Genomic DNA, 19155 nt, shown 5'->3' on the forward strand with positions numbered 1-19155 from the left:
CATGGGACTTAGGGTGGTGTCACACACAGCAACGACGACAACGACGTCGCTGCTACGTCACCATTTTCTCTGACGTTGCAGCGATGTCCCATCGCTGTCGCTGTGTGTGACATCCAGCAATGAGCTGGCCCCTGCTGTGAGGTCGCCGCTCATTGCTGAATGTCCAGCTTCATTTTTTGGTCATTGCTCTCCCGCTGTGACGCACACATCGCTGTGTGTGACCGCGAGAGAGCGACGAACTGAAGCGAGCAGGGAGCAGGAGCCGGCATCTGCAGTAAGCTGTAACCAGGGTAAACATCGGGTAACCAAGGAAAGACCTTTCCCTGGTTACCCGATATTTACCTTCGTTACCAGTGTCCGCCGCTCTCGCTGCAAGTGCCGGCTCCCTGCTCTCTGCACATGTAGCTGCAGTACACATCGGGTAATTAACCCGATGTGTACTGTAGCTAGGAGTGCAGGGAGCCAGCACTAAGCAGTGTGCGCGGCTCCCTGCTCTCTGCACATGTAGCTGCAGTACACATCGGGTAATTAACCCGATGTGTACTGTAGCTAGGAGTGCAGGGAGCCAGCGCTAAGCAGTGTGCGCGGCTCTCTGCACATGTAGCTGCACTACACATCGGGTAATTAACCCGATGTGTACTGTAGCTAGGAGTGCAGGGAGCCAGCACTAAGCAGTGTGATCGGCTCCCTGCTCTCTGCACATGTAGCTGCAGTACACATCGGGTAATTAACCCGATGTGTACTGTAGCTAGGAGTGCAGGGAGCCAGCACTAAGCAGTGTGCGCGGCTCCCTGCTCTCTGCACATGTAGCTGCAGTACACATCGGGTAATTAACCCGATGTGTACTGTAGCTAGGAGTGCAGGGAGCCAGCGCTAAGCAGTGTGCGCGGCTCTCTGCACATGTAGCTGCACTACACATCGGGTAATTAACCCGATGTGTACTGTAGCTAGGAGTGCAGGGAGCCAGCACTAAGCAGTGTGATCGGCTCCTGCTCTCTGCACATGTAGCTGCAGTACACATCGGGTAATTAACCCGATGTGTACTGTAGCTAGGAGTGCAGGGAGCCAGCGCTAAGCAGTGTGCGCGGCTCTCTGCACATGTAGCTGCACTACACATCGGGTAATTAACCCGATGTGTACTGTAGCTAGGAGTGCAGGGAGCCAGCGCTAAGCAGTGTGCGCGGCTTTCTGCTCTCTGCACATGTAGCACAGCGACGCATGTCGTTATGATCACTGCTGCGTCTGCTGTGTTTGACAGCTAAGCAGCGATCATAACAGCGACTTACAAGGACGCTGTTGCGTCACAGAAAATGGTGACGTAACAGCGACGTCGTTCTCGCTGTCGCTATGTGTGAACCCAGCTTTACTGTTAGCCTGTCTAAAACAAACTATTAAATGATTGCTTATCAACAAACTTGTAGCTGATGGACTGTCATTTAATAAGTGCCATTGTAAACCCTTCTTAGGTATTAGAGAAAAAAATGTTCTTGTAACAATGTTTCTCGACTTTCTGTAGTGGGGATTGGTCACGGACTTTGCGCTGCCAACACACCCACTCAGTTTTCACTGACATTCCACTAGTGGGGGGTTGTGTGGTATTGCAGTGCAATACTTTTTAATTGAATGTCTTTCCGAGGATGTGTCACACAAGGAGCTCAATGTACCCAGAACGCCGGGTATGGGTTGCATCCCCTAGAATGTGGCATGTGTCATGGGTGTTGGTGGCCATGTCTTGCCTCTCCAGTGACAGTGAAAAGCATGTGGCTGTGGGCGTTCAGGGGTTTATGCCAGCATTAATGTTTTCAATGTCAGCAAGCTGGTCAATTGCCTGCCCCTTGATGTTGGTGCAGGAAAAATAGAAGAGTCAGGAGGCATATGTAACAATTTAGTGGTCAAAAATGTACACAGCCATAGTTGGTATAGCATGATTAGATGATACAGCTCCACACACAGGAGGATAGCAAACAAATGCAGAGAATTAGTCTCACATGAGACACGATGACAGCGAAACGAGCCTATCTTGTTGTCCAAGCTGACACAACACAGGTGGCTTCCTCTATCCCACTGGGGTGGTGTTCCACAGAAGACCCCCAGAGTTCCTGCTCCCATTGACCTTCATGTATAGTAGGCAATCCTGTGTACCCATCTGCTTTTTAGGGGACCCAACTCCAGGCCCATAATCCTCCTGTGTCCACAGATTTAAATTAAGGGCATTCCTTCTGCCTAAAGGTGTGCAAGTGTTAAGAGATCCTACATGTAGCTCCAGGTCAGTCCGTTCCTATACAGCCCACTGGAGTGGGGGATCGAGGTCCTCCTACATGTTTTTTGACAATGTATACTGGCCGAGCTTAAACTGTACTAAACTCTGAGGTAACATCAGTTATGTGAACTAAAACTCCGCCCCCCAAGCTATTCTGCCCAGTAACAAGCCCTGTGAGGAGTTTAACTCCTGATGCACCAATGTACACTGCATACCTCATGCAACTAATGCAAACTATTGTTAAGACTATAGAACATTTTGATAGTACCCAACTCTGGGGAACTACAGATGCACATCCAGCTGGAAATAGCTCTGGCATCTGTGGCATCTGTAATTGTTATGCCCTTTAGGGCCCGCCCTGGGATTCCCTTGTTCCCCAGTGGGCAAGGCCAAGCCTGAACATAACATTTCCTTATATTATGTTGTAGAAAAGTACACAAAGTAGAAAAGTAATATTTTTAACAAGACAACCCCAGGTGCTCCTGGTGATCCAAACTCTGTCACAAAGCCCCCACCTACTAAGTGCCTTTTATACCACTGGTGTTTTCCTATGTAGCTGGAGTTCTTGTGGTCCTGTTTGTATAATAATGTGTTTGTGATGATGGAAAAGTAACATCATAAGTAATTAATTGTCACGTTATCAAATTATAAACCTCAGTGTTCTTTCTATCTGAAAGGACACTGTCTGCACATGGGTATGCTTGTTTGTGCTCAGTTAAGGGCAAATATCCCACGACTGGCAGACGTTGACATAGTGTGATATTATATTGTCAGCTCTAATGCATGGTTGTAAATCACACATCTCATTGCAAACAAAATTTTGTAAAACAACGTGTCTCGTGTAATTTTGGTGATTTTGTGTTTTACAAGGTGATTTCAAGTATTCTTTGGACAGAAAACACAATATTGTTGGTGATAAATTTCATGAGATTAATTACATAAAATGTCTGTGCTTACTGAGGTGATTAATGTAATGAGAAAATCACTGATGTGTCCTTAATGAAATTATTGTAATGTTAGTCTTCGTTGTCTTATATTGTGTCCTGTCAGCCATCTTGTCTTTTTGTCATCTTCAATCTAGAAGAAAGCTTAAACCTCAGAAAGAAATTTCACGTTTAATAGACCCCACTCTTATTTTCCGGTTATGCTTCTAATTGTTCAATTTTTTGTCTTTCCCTCTTCAGCCACAAAGAAAGAAGCTAGATTAAATGTCCACAGAATATCCTTTGCTCCCCAGAATTCCACATCCAACTGTGTGCCCGGCTCTAAACTCAGCCTGGAGCAACAAGATCCTATTCCTCTTGTAAATAATCGCAAAGGAAGCCTGTTTTTACCAAGTGGTGCCTCTCTGCTGCCCCTGCAGTTACTGGGCTCTGCTGATACAGGGATATCTACCAATCTCAGGTTGCAGCGGGCACTGAGCCTGCCAGGGAAATATCGTTATCACCCTAAGCAACCTCTGTGCAATCGAAAGCTATGTATGTGGAGCCACATTTTTATAGGAAACAATTACATTTTTGTGATCTAGTAATACTCATGTTGACATGATATCTTTGCATGTGGCATCATCCAATGGGACAACTGAAGGTTTAATTGGCATTTCCACTATCGTTTACATTTCACTAGTTGTTTAATGGTTGCCATTATAGAAAAAATGTACTTTTAACAGTTTGTCACATAATGCTTCTTCCACTTGCATCAGTAAGGACTGGTCACAGTCTTCGTGCTACCAGCACACCCACTCAGCCTTGATTGGTATCCCACTAGTCATTTCATACGGGATGCCAATGAAAGCTGACTGAAAGCACTGGAGGGGGCGGCACATCACAATCTTAAAAGTACGTTTTCTCACTGATGTCAATGCATAAAATTCATTTGGTGTAATTTTTAACACTAGTTCACCATACAGTACCACAGAATGCCTCTGGTTCAGGCACTCTATTGGACCTGACTGTTTCCATTTAAGTTGTACAATGCGTATGGCATATATCTATCATGGTATAGAAACACTTACATCTCTAAAAATGCACAAGATACACACACTTCAACACTAGTTTTTAGCATTAATTTGAGTAATCTCTTACATTTGATTATGTTAATTTCGTAGTTGCATAGTGAAAGATATAAAAAGTAATATAAAAAGAAAGTTTCCAACAAAAGAGTTATTTTCTATAAATAAAAAAGGTTATTTGTTCAGTTATCAAATAATATATGATTATGGCCTTCAGAATTATTATAACTCCTGACTATTCATTGTAGTAGCGACAGATCCACAGAAATATGCCACATGCATTGTACTAGCCAATGAGCCACAGCAAATTACCATAATATCACAACATAGATGATATCATTCCTACAGGAGTACTGCCACTGCTTACATTTTTCATTAAACTGTGTGGCATTTTTCAACTATTGGGACTAACAACTTTAATGTTGTACTAGCACCACTAAAATAATTTTATAGACTTGTTGAAAAGAAAAGGAAAGTTATCCTTTAGGTCAGGGGACACTCTAATGAATGGCATCTGATGTGAGAGAATCGGGCGCTATATACTAATGACACTCGACTCAGGCTCTGCTGCGAGTGGGATTCGAGTGTCATTCACTGTGCTCTGAGTCTCTCACATGTGACAATTGGAGCACAGGTGAGGAGAAGATGAAGGGCTTCATTTCTCCATCTTCTCCACTACCTGTCTCTGTGTATATCTGACTGCACTTGGATGTAATCCGAGTGTAGTTCAATGTTTCACACACACCCATAGACTTGTATGGATTCTGTGCAAGCAGCAAATCTTTTGCTCATGCCAAATCGCAAAATAGCAGATCTGCTCTGCCTCATTGACTAACATTTGTTTGAGTACAATTCGAGATTTTCTCGTATTGAACTCATCCAATTTAAATAGGAATGTGAGCGAACTCTTACAAAGAGGAGAGAGGATAACTTGATGATCTCTGGGACTCCACTTATGGGACCCTTAGTGATTCCAAGATTGGGGATTTGAAAGTGGGCATGCTCAGCCTCCACTGCTTTCATTGTCAATGGGACTTCCTGAAGAAGTCAATCAGTCCCATTGACAATAAAATGGAGTGGGTGTTGAGTGAGGGCTGTAGAGCGCTGTTTTCAAAGGTTCTGAAGTTTCCAATCTACTTATTTTGTTATTTTGTGTCTAACCCTATAAAGTGGTTTTTTTTATATAACAAATACATTTAAGCAATTAGACAACAAATCTTCTCATTCAAACATTTCTTAGAGTATATCAAAAATTGATAACCAATTTGTTTTTATTAATTGAAATTGGTGTTAAGTTCTGTACGGATTAATCTGCAGTGAACTTAATATTTTGATACATTGTTCCAAATCCCCTGCATAAAATGAAGGTATTTTGTCTGTCTATTCTCACCACTAAAGGGATCTTGCCACTTAATGTTATATAATTGAAATGAAAGCCATGCAAGGGAGTGTATCATCTATTATTTAAATCAGGTTATGTGTTACATGTAAGGTTATAAAAAATCTGGCAGTGTTTTTTTTATATTACAATCTTTATTTAAAAAAACAGTAATCCTGCAATTTTCACACTGGCCATTAGGGCTATTTTAGACTTGTACTTTCTGTTCTTTCAGGATGAGTTTACAGCAGTTTTCTTATCAGCAGAGGCAGGATTACAAAAACAGAGGACACCTCGATACACAGCTGGTGTCACCGCTGCCCCTGCTCCCCTCCCTTAATATAGGCCTTTGCGCATACCTAGTAGATGCTTCAATACAAAAAATAGGGGCAACATCTGACTATTTGGCCTAGTGTACATGTGTTATTTTCTGAAACAATAAGAAGGTCCAGTTTCAAAATTGGAAGATTTTTTTATTTATATATATATATATAAAATGTTGCTAAAAATGTTTTAAAAAAATCCACTTCACACGTAAACCTGAATTAAACAATAGGTCTTTTCCTGAAGAGACATTCCCTTCAAACGCCTCTAGTGTTAGCTGCAGGTAATCACAATATTACCCTTCATCCTTATATTCATTTTAACCATACTACAATTTGATTTATATTACTATACTTAGTTTGCTCCGTCCTGCTGCAGCTGCCACTCTGTTAGATTGGTGGCCTGTTCAGATATCCAAAATGGCCACTGCAGATGTGACGCCCTGGGCAAGCCAGGGGTCACAGGTCATCACACCACCACACCCTACACCCCAGTTAGGAACACCAAGGCTACCAAAATCCTTGTTGCCTTCCTCCAGGGGCTGATGTTCACACCAGGGGGTGGGCCAGGCGGTTGGCTCCGCCCACCAAGGAGTACACAGCCCTGGAGGCGGGAGAAACAGGCAGATAGAGTTTGGACAGTAAGAAGAACAGAGATGAGTCTAGGAAGTGAAAGTAGAAGGAAGTGAAGTAGTAGTGGAGCAAAGGAAAGGAGCTTGTAAGAGGAGTAAAGAAGTAACAAGAAACGGTTAAGCAAGCCTGAAGTGAGTCCGGCTGTGTGCCCGGACAGTGTCAGCAAGGTCAGCAGACGGCGGTGACAGTCTGGAGGGGGACTGCTCGGAGGTTGCTGGAAGGACCGCGGACGGGTAGTGGCCCGGCGGTCTGGAGCAGTATACGAAGAACAGTCAGCACCAGGGCAGGGGCCTCTCGGACCCCGGCAAGGCTAGGAGTCGCCGTAAATTTGCCAAATCCGTCAGTGAAGGGGACGTCTGTCTCCAAACAACCAAGTCCCGATTGAAGGCAACAGTCCAACCATTGAGGAGAGACACCGCCACCACCAGGGCACCAGTTTCTCAGGGCCAGCACCTGCGGGCAAAGTAGGGCTCTCCCGGCCCATATCCAAGCCGGGGAGCGGGTTACCGGTGGGAACCCATCGCAACCATTATCAACATAGGTGCATGACAGAGTGACCGTCACCGTCACCTACTGGGGAAAGCAAGTGCAGCCGTCCGTGGGAACCGTCTTTCCAGTCGTGTGTTTTACCGAGAACTGTGTCATCGTCTCAGGCTGAGTGAGTACCACAGTGCCGCGAGGCACAGCGCTGCCCCCGCGTCCCTGCGCCCACCAAGCCCTGCATCTCCCAACTCATCACTGGGCCCCGGGATCACCAACCCCTACCCACGGAGGGGCAACACAACAACTGGCTGCTCCATACCATCCTTCCCGGGATCCCCATACAGAGCAGCAGCGGTGCTAACAAATCACCACAACCGTGGGTGGCGTCACGGACAATAAACAATCCCCACACTCAAAAACCCCCTTTCACTCACGGGCGAGGAGCGCCGCTCGAGTCCCCGGGATCCGGCCCGTCGCTCGAGCCACCGAGCAGCGGCAGCAGCAGGCCGCAGTGCCAGCTGGACCCGAGCAGTGGGAGAGCGCGGCGTCCCCTCCTCCACCCGCGACACAGATGCATAGGAAGAGCTTTAAAAGTGTAAATTACTCATATACACATCCAGTTCTCTGCTGCGGGAGCGTCACATAGTAAAGGCAGGGGAGGCATGCATAAGACTTTCCACAGTGTTCCCTATGCCTCTGCAGTGGCCAATTTGGAGCTCAAGACAGGGCACTGATCTTAGAAATTATGGCAACAGCGGCAGAAGAAAGCACATTAGGCATAGTGACTATATATTCTAAAAGTGTAGACACTTTCTATTTGGGGACAGAAAGGTACTTTAATTTAGGGGGTTTTGGTAGGTTTGCATTCTTCTGTGTTTGTTGTATGAAATCATTGGATTAGATTGGATAGAAAAAACATTTACTATATCTTAATCTGCAAAATGCACTAGTAGTCTCTGATTTCCAGCTGTATAGGAGAAGCATGTAACCAGGACCATGATCTCTATTAGTTTCTATTGTAATAATCTGGTGTAATACTCAAAGGATACATTTCACACATTGCATCATTGCTCTATATCTCTATATAGGAATTGTTGTACAAATCAGTTACACTTTTACAGTATGTATATGGTGATAAAGAGAATTTCCAATTCTTTAAACATGAAGGCCTATACTTAAGATTCTTGATCCACCCGCCCCCAGCTGGTGTAATACTCAAAGGATACATTTCACACATTGCATCATTGCTCTATATCTCTATATAAGAATTGTTGTACAAATCAGTTTCACTTTTAGAGTATGTATATGGTGATAAAGAGAATTTCCAATTCTTTAAACTTGAAGACCTATACTTAAGATTCTTGATCCACCCTCCCCCAGCTTACTGGCGAACAGTGACAGAAAAAGCCCCTGTGCAAAATCAGTATAAGGGCCTTTGCAGTCCAATAGCTCATCATAATGCACAATTCCACATGTTTTTGAGGTAAAAGTGAGCCCCCTTACATCTTGGGCTCCTCTACAACTGTACAGATTGCACCAATGATATGTCCACCCCTGCCTCAGCTGATCAGCTGTTTGTAGCGGCTGCAATGTCTTTTCTGACCTTTTTTTACACTGCTCTGTAGGATGCTGTACTCCTAGTATCAACTGTGCTTGATATTTCATCTCAGACTTATTCACTTAAAAGTAACCTTTGTTTTGGGAAATCCTGTCACCAGGTTTTCCCAATACAAAGTACAGCCACCACCTTTAAGGCCTCTGTTATAGTATTCTAGTAAGCTATATGTAAGTCCGACTGTGCGACTGTGAGACAATAAATATTTGAGGATTGCCTACTATACACAGTAATGTCATAGCCATGTTGGTTACTGGTATTTTTTTATTGGCTGGCCTCGTCACGTCATTGGATCGTTTATGAGACCTTGGGGTCTCATATAAGATGACATACTGTCCTCTACACAAGGTTCAGGGAGAGTTGATGTAGGAGGGAGAGCTTAGAATACAGCAGAGTTTGTACTCTTGCACCCTTTAATGTCTTTGATGTGGCACTAAAGGTTTTTTTAGCTTTGTTTAACCTAATAAATAATTAAAAAAAAACCATGTGGGGTCCCCTCAATTTTTGATAACCAGTCAAACAGCTGTGGACTTGTACTATCAGGATGGGAAGGCCTATGGTTATTTGACCCTTCCCAGCCTAAAAATATCAGTCGGCAGCTGCCCCAGAATTGGTATATCATATTAGATGTGCCAATTCTGGTACTTAGCCCCACCTCTTCCTGATTTCCCTGGTGCGTTGGCAATCAGGGTAATGTTACTTGGGGTTAATGTCAGCTGTGTATAGTCAGCTGGAATCAAGCCCAGGTGTTAATAAGGGTGAGAGATCTATCAGACACCCCATTACTAACCCAGTAAATAAAAAGAGCAAAGAACACACACAAAAAAAATATTTTATTTTAAAAAACACTCCATGACTGTTGCTCTCGTTGATCAATTTATTTAAAAAAAAAAGCCATGGATATCTGACGTAGTCCATCAAATCCAACGTAGTCCACAAATTGTAACCTGAAAGACATAAAAAGAGAGGTAAAAAAATAAAGACAAGAAACAGTCACCAATTTATTATAAAAAAAATTCCCCGCAGCTCCAGTATAGTCCATTCCCACAACATCCACCGAATCTGTAGCACAATCTACAGAGCCTCATTCTGAGAATGACATATCATAGGTCACTCCTGGTCATGCTGCACTCTGCAGTCATGGAGTATCGCAGAGCACAGCATGACCAGTAGTGACCTATGAAGCATCATTCTCAGAATGAAGCTATGTAAGTTATGCTACAGAATCGGTGGACGCCGTGGGAACACCATGGACTACGCTAGATCTGCGCAGAATTTTTTATAATACATTTGTGAAGGAGGGACTGTCTCTTGTTTTTATTTCTTTACCTCTCCTTTTTATGTCTTTCAGGCTCTCATTTGTGGACTTTGTCGGATTCGGTGGACTACTCATGGCTGGGTTGTTTTTTTGTGTGTGTTTTATTATCTTCATACTTTCTGGGCTATTAATGAGGGTATCTAATAGACACCTCTCCATTACTCGCACCAGGGCTTGATGCTAGCTGACAGCAACCCCAACTACCATTACCACGATTTTCCTGTCCTCCTGTTAGGCTATGTGCACACGCTGCGTTTTTTTGACGTTGCGTTTTTGTGCGTTTTTGGCCGCTAAAAACGCACAGAAACGCACCTGCGTCGAAAAAACGCGGCAAAAAACGCACGCGTTTTGCCGCGATTTGGTGCGTTTTTTTGCTGCGTTTTTACTCACTGCGCCCTTATGCGTTTTTTATCAGTGAACAAAAAAAAAAAGGTCTGATGTCATTTCCTTCAATGTGTTCTTCATTCTCCACTAGTGTATGCAGAAGAGCAGACAGCAGCTGTCGAACTACAAGGCTCAGCATCCTCCTTCCAGGACTGTATGCAGGATTTCTTTGCCCCCCCCCCCAAAAAAAAAAATGACGTGGGCTTCGCCATATTTTTGTATGCTAGCCAGGTACAGCAGGCAGGTACGGGCTGCCCCCAACCCCCAGCTGCCTATTTGTACCCGGCTGGGAACCAAAAATATAGGGAAGCCCTTTTTTTTTAAATTATTTCATGAATTTCATGAAATAATTTAAAAAAAAAATGACGTGGGCTTCGCCCCATTTTTGAGTCCAGCCGGGTACAACTAGGCAGCTGGGGATTGGAATCCACAGTGCAGGGTGCCCATGCTTTCTGGGCACCCCCGCTGTGAATTGCAGTCCCGCAGCCACCCCAGAAAATGGCGCTTTCCAACTCTTCCGGCTGCCCTGGTGACGGGTGGCTCGCCGGGTAATAATGGGGTTAGGGCTAGCTGTATATTATCAGCTAGCCCTAAGCCCGAAATTCATGGTGTCACGCCAATATTAGACATGGCCACCATGAATTTCTAGTAAAGATAAAAAAAAACACAACACACAGAAAAATATTTTTATTAGAAATAAAACACAACACAATTAGTGACTCCATCTTTATTGAAATAAACCCCCCTCCGCAGTAATCCTGGGTCAGGGTCCCGCGCCGTCCAATCCGGATCCAATATCATCTGATCGGTTTGCTGGAAGGCAAAGCGATCAGATGATGTGTCAGGATCAAGTGCCTGAATCCCATCACACATCAGCTGATTGCATAAACGCCGATTATACAATCAGCTGATGCATCGGTGCAAAAAAAAAAAAAAACAATAATACTCACTTAGGCCTGCGCCACACATCCGTGCCTCCGGCACGTGTTTGTCATTTTTTACACGTACCGGCGGCACGGAGACATGTACAGCAATGCTACCCTATGGTAGCAGGCACACACACGTAAAACCACACGGAACGTGTGTCCGTGTGCGTTTGTACGTGTGTGCGATTTTCAAAGCGCTGACATGTCAGTGTTTTCTCCGGCAGCACGGGTGTTACACGGCCCGCACCCGTACCACACGGGTGTAGTGTGGATGCGGTCCCGTGTGACACGCGCCGGAGTAAACACACATGTCAGGGAAAAAAATAAAAAACATTAACTCACCTTCTCCAGCCCTCCTGTCTCTGCCGCTGCTGCCTCTTGCTGCCGACCGCCGCTCATTATTCTCATTGAATATTCACTTCACTGCCTGGCAGCAGCAGCAGCGGGGAGACAGGAGGGCTGGAGACCGAGGATCAGCACCACGGACAGCAGCGCGGACATCAGGAAGGACCAGGTGAGTATAATAATTACCGGTTCTACGTGTGCTATCGCGGATAGCACACGTAGAACACACGTGTCACGCACGTACCAGAGACACGTACTTACCTGCACGCAACACGCAGGGGAAATACGTGTCTCTCGGCACGTGCGTGAAATTCACGTGAGTGTGGCAGAGGCCTTATGTGCTGATTACCGATTACCGGCAGCTCCTGCAGCGATGGGGCGGGAGTCTGATCCCGTCCGATCGCTGCAGCAGCTGCCGGTAGGATGAAGTCTCCTGACGCATCCGCTGATACCGGCCGGGCGCCCGCGTCAGCCCGAGACTCGATCAGCTGATGCGTCAGGTGACTGCATCAGGTGATCCATCGCCAGGTCCTGTAAGCAAGGTCCTGCATCCATCGGAGCTTTCCCGGCCGTCTGCACACAGCCGGAGCGGGGGTGGCGATACCGTGAGAGGATCTGGGAGCGGGCATGGCATCGGGACCCTGCACACAGGTGAGTATAACTTTTTTTTTTTTTTCTACTGTTAACTTTTGTTTTCGCAGCCGCTTCCACCTCCTGCCTGTACATGGCGCCGCACGGCAGCATACATGCACAGGACGGGAGGTGGAAGCGGTGGTGACGGTACCGGGAGGATTCACGCTTCTGTGTATACTGACAGAAGGAATCCTCTTCCTGTACACGTCACTTTACTACCCACCTCCTGCGTTTATAGCTGCGTTTTTGGTCTTAGAAACGCACCAAAACGCAGCTATTTGCGTTTCTCATTGCGTCTTTCAACATCCCATTGAACTCAATGGATGAAAAGCGCAGTGAAAAACGCGGGAATAATTGACATGCTGCGTTTTTGTGGTCACCACAAAAACGCAGCTGAAAAAAAACGCTGTGTGGGGACAGCAAAAATGAAAACTCAGACTTTGCTGGGGAAGCAGAGTCATGCAGTTTTGAGGCCAAAAACGCACCCGAAAAACGCGCAAAAACGCCGAGAAAAACGCACCGTGTGCACATAGCCTTAGGGTATGTGCGCACTAGGCTTTTTTTTCACGCTGCGTTTTTATGTGCGTTTTTGTCTCAAAAAACGCACCCGCGGCTAAAAAAACGCGGCAAAAACGCATGCGTTTTTTGCCGCGATTTGGTGCGTTTTTTGCTGCGTTTTTGCTCACTGCGTTTTTAATCAGTGCACAATGCCATTAAAGATTGTTGATGAAAAAAAAAAAAAAAAAAAGGTCTGATGTCATTTCCTTCTTCAAAATGTTCATTGTATGCAGGAGAGCAGACAGCTGCAGAACTAGTGTATGCAGGGGAGCAGACAGCAGCTGCAGAACTACAAGGCTCAGCATCCTCCATTCACTAGTGTATGCAGTTTTTTGCCCAAAAAGAAAAAAAAAATGACATGGGCTTCGCCTAATTTTTGAGTCCAGCCGGGTACAACTAGGCAGCTGGGGATTGGAATCCACAGTGCAGGGTGCCCAAGATCTCTGGGCACCCCCACTGCGAATTGCAGTCCGCAGCCACCCCAGAAAATGGCGCTTTCATAGAAGCGCCATCTTCTGGCGCTGTATCCAACTCTTCTAGCTGCCCTGATGCCGGGTGGCTAGCTAGGTAATAATGGAGTTAGGGCTAGCTGTATATTATCAGCTAGCCCTAAGCCCGAAATTCATGGTGTCACGCCAATATTAGACATGGCCACCATGAATTTCTAGTAATGATAAAAAAAAAAAAAACAACACACAGAAAATTTTTTTTATTAGAAATAAAACACAACACAATTAGTGACTCCATCTTTATTGAAATAAAGAACCCCCCTCCGCAGTAATCCTGGGTCAGGGTCCCGCGCCGTCCAATCCGGATCCAATATCATCTGATCGGTTTGCTGGAAGGCAGAGCGATCAGATGATGTGTCAGGTTCAAGTGCCTGAATCACATCACACATCAGCTGATTGTATAAAAGCCGGTTATACAATCAGCAGATGCATCGGTGCAAAAAAAAATAAAAAAAATAATACTCACTTATGTGCTGATTAACGGCAGCTCTTGCAGCGATCGGATGAGAGTCTGATCCTGTCCCATCGCTGCCGGAGCTGCCGGTAATCAGCTGATGAAGTCCCCTGACGGCAGGATCAGCTGATAGCCGGCCGGGCGACACCGCGAGAATTACGATCAGCTGATGCGTCAGGTGACTGCATCAGGTGATCCACCGCCAGGTCCTGCAAGCAAGGTCCTGCCCCAGGGAGACTGCACACAGCCAGAGCGGCGGGACCGGGACAGGAGCGGACATGGCACCGGGACCCTGCAGACAGGTGAGTATATATGACATTTTTTTTTTTCTACTGTTCACTTTGGTTTTCGCCGCTGCCTCCACCTTCCGCCCAGACATGGCGCCGCACGGAGCTGACATGGCACCGGGCGGGTTGTGGACGCAGCGGTGACGGTACCGGGAGGATTCATGCTTCTGTGTTTACCAACAGAAGGAATCCTCTTCCTGTACACGTCACTGTAGTACCCACCCCTTGCGTTTATAGCTGCGTTTTTAGTCATAGAAACGCAGCTATATTTGCAATGTGCCTTTTTCATTGCGTTTTTGAACATCTCATTGAACTCAATGGGTGAAAAACGCAGTGAAAAACGCAGAAATAATTGACATGCTGCGTTTTTGTGGTCACCACAAAAACGCAGCTAAAAAAAACCGCTGTGTGCAGACAGCACTTCTGAAAACCCATTGACATTGCTGGGGAAGCAATGTCACTGCGTTTTCAGCACAAAAACGCGGTAAAAAACGCCGCTAAAAACGCGGCAAAAATGCCTAGTGCGCACAAGGCCTTAGGGTCTTCTGGAAAAATGCAAGTTCCCCTTTGACTTTCATTATACTCGTTACTACCATTATGCTTGATTCGAGTAACGAGCACTCTAGCATTTTAGTGCTCGCTCATCACTACAGGTGAAGTTAGCAATGCAGATTTTCACAATTATTGGGCTCCTGACTGTTTGAGTAAATACCTTTTTTTCTTGCTGGAAACAGATAGACATTGCCAATCCCACTGACAATAGGCTGTGTACACAGTCCCACATTGTCAGCACTGATTCGGAGTGTATGGAGACATGAATGGTTACACCCAATTTATTCATTATTTATTTTTACAATTCTAGAAGGAATGAGTGAAGAATAGTACAATGCATAGATGCTCAGTATTGTTATTTTATGGTACAAAATAAGATAGACATATCAGCAGAGTTGACAGATTCTCTTTAAAGAAAATATTTCAAAACCACTGTTGAAATTTTAGTACTATGTGAAATACGTGCTAGCAATCAGTATCAGCCGTTGTATCAAAAAGTTGAAAAGCTGTAATTATTCTTACCACTGAGCTTTAGGGATTTAGGATATGATTTGTTTTGTTATCCTTTTGCTTTCAGTATACCAGGCTTTATAAAGCACTTGTGCACATGTTTATTATTATCATACTAGAAAAACAGATTTTTAATAAAGTACTACTGCTGATATTTTCCATTAATCTTTATGCACAATAATTCGTACATTTCTACTCACTTGCAGCGCAGTTGTAAAGCTTTGTTTAACAACAGCCATTTTCTTTCAAAAACAGACCATTTACAGGTTAACAGAGCCTTAAATTGTTCTGCAGAGCCCTGAAATGAAGTCTATGTTAATCCAATACATTTCAGACCCCTTGAGGGTTTAATTAATAGAACAAACAGCTAACGGTAGATGTCTAGAAGTAAAGTAGGGGAGGAGGTAATTGAAGATTAGGTTGGAGGCTTCCCAGGATAGAATTAGCATGTAGGTTAACATTGCATGTTGGTTAATGAGGAGTGAAAAGGCATGTATCATGTTACTGTAAACACTTCAGTAACAGGAACACAGAAAACAACTCAAGGTCCATAATCAAAAGCTTCAAATGTTCACACAACTACACAATCAGCTATTTTTAGAGGCCTATATAATTGTAATATGAATAACTTACAACTATTGAGATATTCCCGCAGATTAGGATCCTTCTTCTTACACCAAGTCATCACTAAAATCCTTAAATACTCTTTAACATCTGATTATCGGTTGACAGGATTAAACTAGTATGGAATAAGGTAGATTTGTCTTGTCAAGTCATCATAGAAATAAAGTAATATCTTAGATAGATTTGTCAGAATACGTCACATAACAATAGTAAACAGTTTGTATTAAGTTACATATTGCATTTGGGACTGGCAATTAATATATTGAGTAAAGAATTTTCCATAAAATCATAGGTTAACCTGCTCAGGAAAGGGTTCCTGCATGAATTGATACATTTTTTTTGTCCCTAAATGTTTGGGATTAACCCTCTCAGCTCCCTAAACTTCCAGCCGTATTTCTGTTTTCTCAGTGTGCTTTGTCTCCCCACACTTAACAGCTTCCGTCCTTCTCAATGTAGGCTAGTGGTAGTGAAGCTGTGCGTGGCTGACTCGTTACATGTTTTGTCTGTATTCCTTTCACTTCTGTTCTCTTTCTGTTAGTTTCTTGTTGTGTTCTGTCTACAGTCCTCCTCACTCTCCCCTGCCTGACCGCTTTGCCTGTGTTTGCAGTTGAAGATGAGCAACCATCTGCATTGTCGCCTAAGAAAAAGCAAAGGAATGGAGGAATGAGGCACTCACCTAATTCTTCACCCAACACGATGAGGTGAGAATATGGCAGAAGTGATAAAATAATGTCATTTGTTTGTTCTCTAAAAATAAATATGTTTTCTATAATTTAGTGTACCTCTATATTTGGGGTGATTTCCAACACTCTAATATGTTACCCTATATTTAATCTTAAAGAGATATGCAGTTGGACAGCCATGGGATTTGTTTTAGTCCACACACATTAGGCAGACTGAGGATTATTATTATAGTATCGTAGTTGTAACTTGAAGTTGGAGCAATGCAATACATCTAACAAGGCCACTCGCTCATGCTCCACTTATCATACAGGTGTCCTGGCTGCCTAAATCCCTGGGGTTGGGTCTTTACTCTCCTTATAGCTCTGCCTTCTGTCTAGTAAGCTGCTGCCTGTTTTAACTGCCGGATGGCAATCAGCAACTCTTATCTGAGTTCAGAAGCGGATAGCAATTGCGCATTAAAATATTCAGCAGGATTTTAGGTCATTTAGCGGCGGTGTATGTAAAACATGTTTGCATGTTAGTGAGGAGTTAAAGAGCTGTCCATGGTACTGGAGACGTTTGCTTGGACATGTCTGACAGCTGTCCACGGTGCTGAAGAATTAGGCTCAATCTTCATACATTGAGAACCTTAACTCTATACGCTGAGTTGAATGTCTTTAAAGGCCTGTCTTTACCCTTGGATAAAGTTTTTTTTCTTCCACAAAGCAGCAGGCAATCTGTCAGTATGTGTTTAAACCCTCTTCTCTATTTTGCTGTTTCGAAATAAATGTTGCAGCTAAAGGAAAAAAAATGAGAATGGGTGAAAAAAAACCTGCAGGGTTGTTAGATGGCTTTTTAAAGCATGAGTATTTATTCTGTCAGCGTATCAGCAGGTAATGACAGAGCTGAAAAAACAATTTCTGTCATGGAAAACAATTTGAAAAGGCGTTTGAAAAATACGTCGGCTCTAAAGTGGGAGCACTCTCCCCTCGTCCTGTTCCTGTGTAGCTGCAAACAAGCGGTGGCACTAATGATAACATGAACCAATCAGCCAGCTCCCATGATATGCTAGCCTAAGGCTAGGCTCTCTTTGAAGCACTGCCTATGTGTACAGCTATCTGTTCATTGGGACTATGTTGAATGAATTAGTACAATCTTAGCTGAACCTGAGAATTACCTTCCCTTTTATGCTGTCGATTGAAATCAAATCTTCATTAATTGATTTAGACGGTGAAGGGAGAGAAAAACTAATAACATGCAAGCTGCTCATCTGCGGCCTGACTGAAGTTACACAATGTAGCTGTGACGTGACAGTGCAGTAATTAGGACATTCAGAACTTTGTTGGGCGCTTTCCACAGGGTATGGAGGACAAGCTGCACAGTGTACAATTCCGTACAAATAAGCCGTACTCTATTTTTTAAGGGACTACTCAAAATTTGTCAGGGTGGCACACAATTACTACATCCAGCGCTTAACCCTATGAATACACTCATTTGGACACACAGCTAGTCACTATGGTTTACAATCTAAAATCTGTCAATGTTTTTGTAGTTTCAATATTAAGAGATGTGTAACTTGTTTATGGTATAATACCCTACATCCGTCTGTCTTTAAGGCTGCTGGTTACATCTGTCTTTTTAAGCATTGATGAGATGTCATAGCTCCGACCACTGTACACACAATGTCATGGTGGTTAGCTTTGTTATAGAAAAGGGAAAAAAAACAACAAAAAAACACAGTAGTGCAATGGGATGTATTGTGCATAAAAGGTCCACTAAAAACAGATATTTTCACCTTACAATTTTTCTGTTACCTTTACAGTAAGCTGATAGATACCAATATTGCTATAGCTTCAACTCTGGGACATTCCTAGTCTGTGCTGATGGGAAATAATGGCAAAATCTTACCTGAAAGGTCATAATGTTTAATAAAAAGATAAAAGGTTGTGCATATCTCTCAGTCGGAGACTCATTCTCTCTTCTATGCAAAAACAAGATATTTGCCTTATTTAAGAAACAAAAAGTCTAAAGTAGTGCTTTGATTGAGTAACATAAACCTGCAGAGATCTATAGTAATTATGTCTGTCAGGATAAATAAACTGCATATTACAAATAATTGTGCAGTAATACATCTAAAGATGTTATCATGGACTTCAAATATCAAAATCACATCTAGGTTTAAAAGCTGGGTTACTAGTTGAGCCACCCTGAAGCTGAAATGGGCAAAGTGCTTGCAATAAAAAGCCACTTTTCCCCGTACTGCTGATTTTCAAATTGCTAAAATAATATAAGCGGAGAAACTCTGCAAACACTAACTGGCATCGGAGCCAGAATCGGCTCGCCCCCTTTTCGAGCTGTTGAATCTCTCTCCTCCCTTTGATCTTGAGTGATAATAATTCCAGGGAGTTATTTACACAGTTTTTATGTGCTTCAAAGCCATGTCAAGATTCTGATGCTTTAGGGTACATCTTTACCCTACAGGCCCTAGAGAATCCCACTGACAGCTCAGTACACTAGGTGCATTTTTTTTCTTATGCTTTTGCCTTTAGCAAAACATCAAATTACCAGATACCAGACAGCCATGCTCTGCACAAAAGGCCATTCCTGTAGGTATATTATACCATATATATATTAAATACTTTAGTGTTATCCAGTACATCTTATGTGCAATGGAAAGTGATGGGTTTAG

The 19155-nt window shown here is 43.8% G+C and overlaps 1 protein-coding gene across 12 annotated transcripts in view; it reads left to right on the plus strand.

The window, feature by feature from the left end:
- Positions 1–19155, plus strand: part of KCNMA1 (potassium calcium-activated channel subfamily M alpha 1) — a 1029133-nt gene that overhangs the window by 898484 nt on the left and 111494 nt on the right. For 11 of the 12 annotated variants that reach the window (XM_075349081.1, XM_075349079.1, XM_075349082.1 and 8 more), the window contains one exon: positions 16411–16504. In XM_075349081.1, coding sequence (XP_075205196.1) covers positions 16411–16504 — 94 coding nt within the window. Of the gene's footprint in view, positions 1–16365; positions 16505–19155 lie in introns of all 12 variants that reach the window. The other variant, XM_075349084.1, reaches the window with a different exon arrangement.

This window comes from Anomaloglossus baeobatrachus, chromosome 5 (genome assembly GCF_048569485.1).
Source record: "Anomaloglossus baeobatrachus isolate aAnoBae1 chromosome 5, aAnoBae1.hap1, whole genome shotgun sequence".
In the NCBI taxonomy this organism is placed as follows: Eukaryota; Metazoa; Chordata; class Amphibia; order Anura; family Aromobatidae; genus Anomaloglossus; species Anomaloglossus baeobatrachus.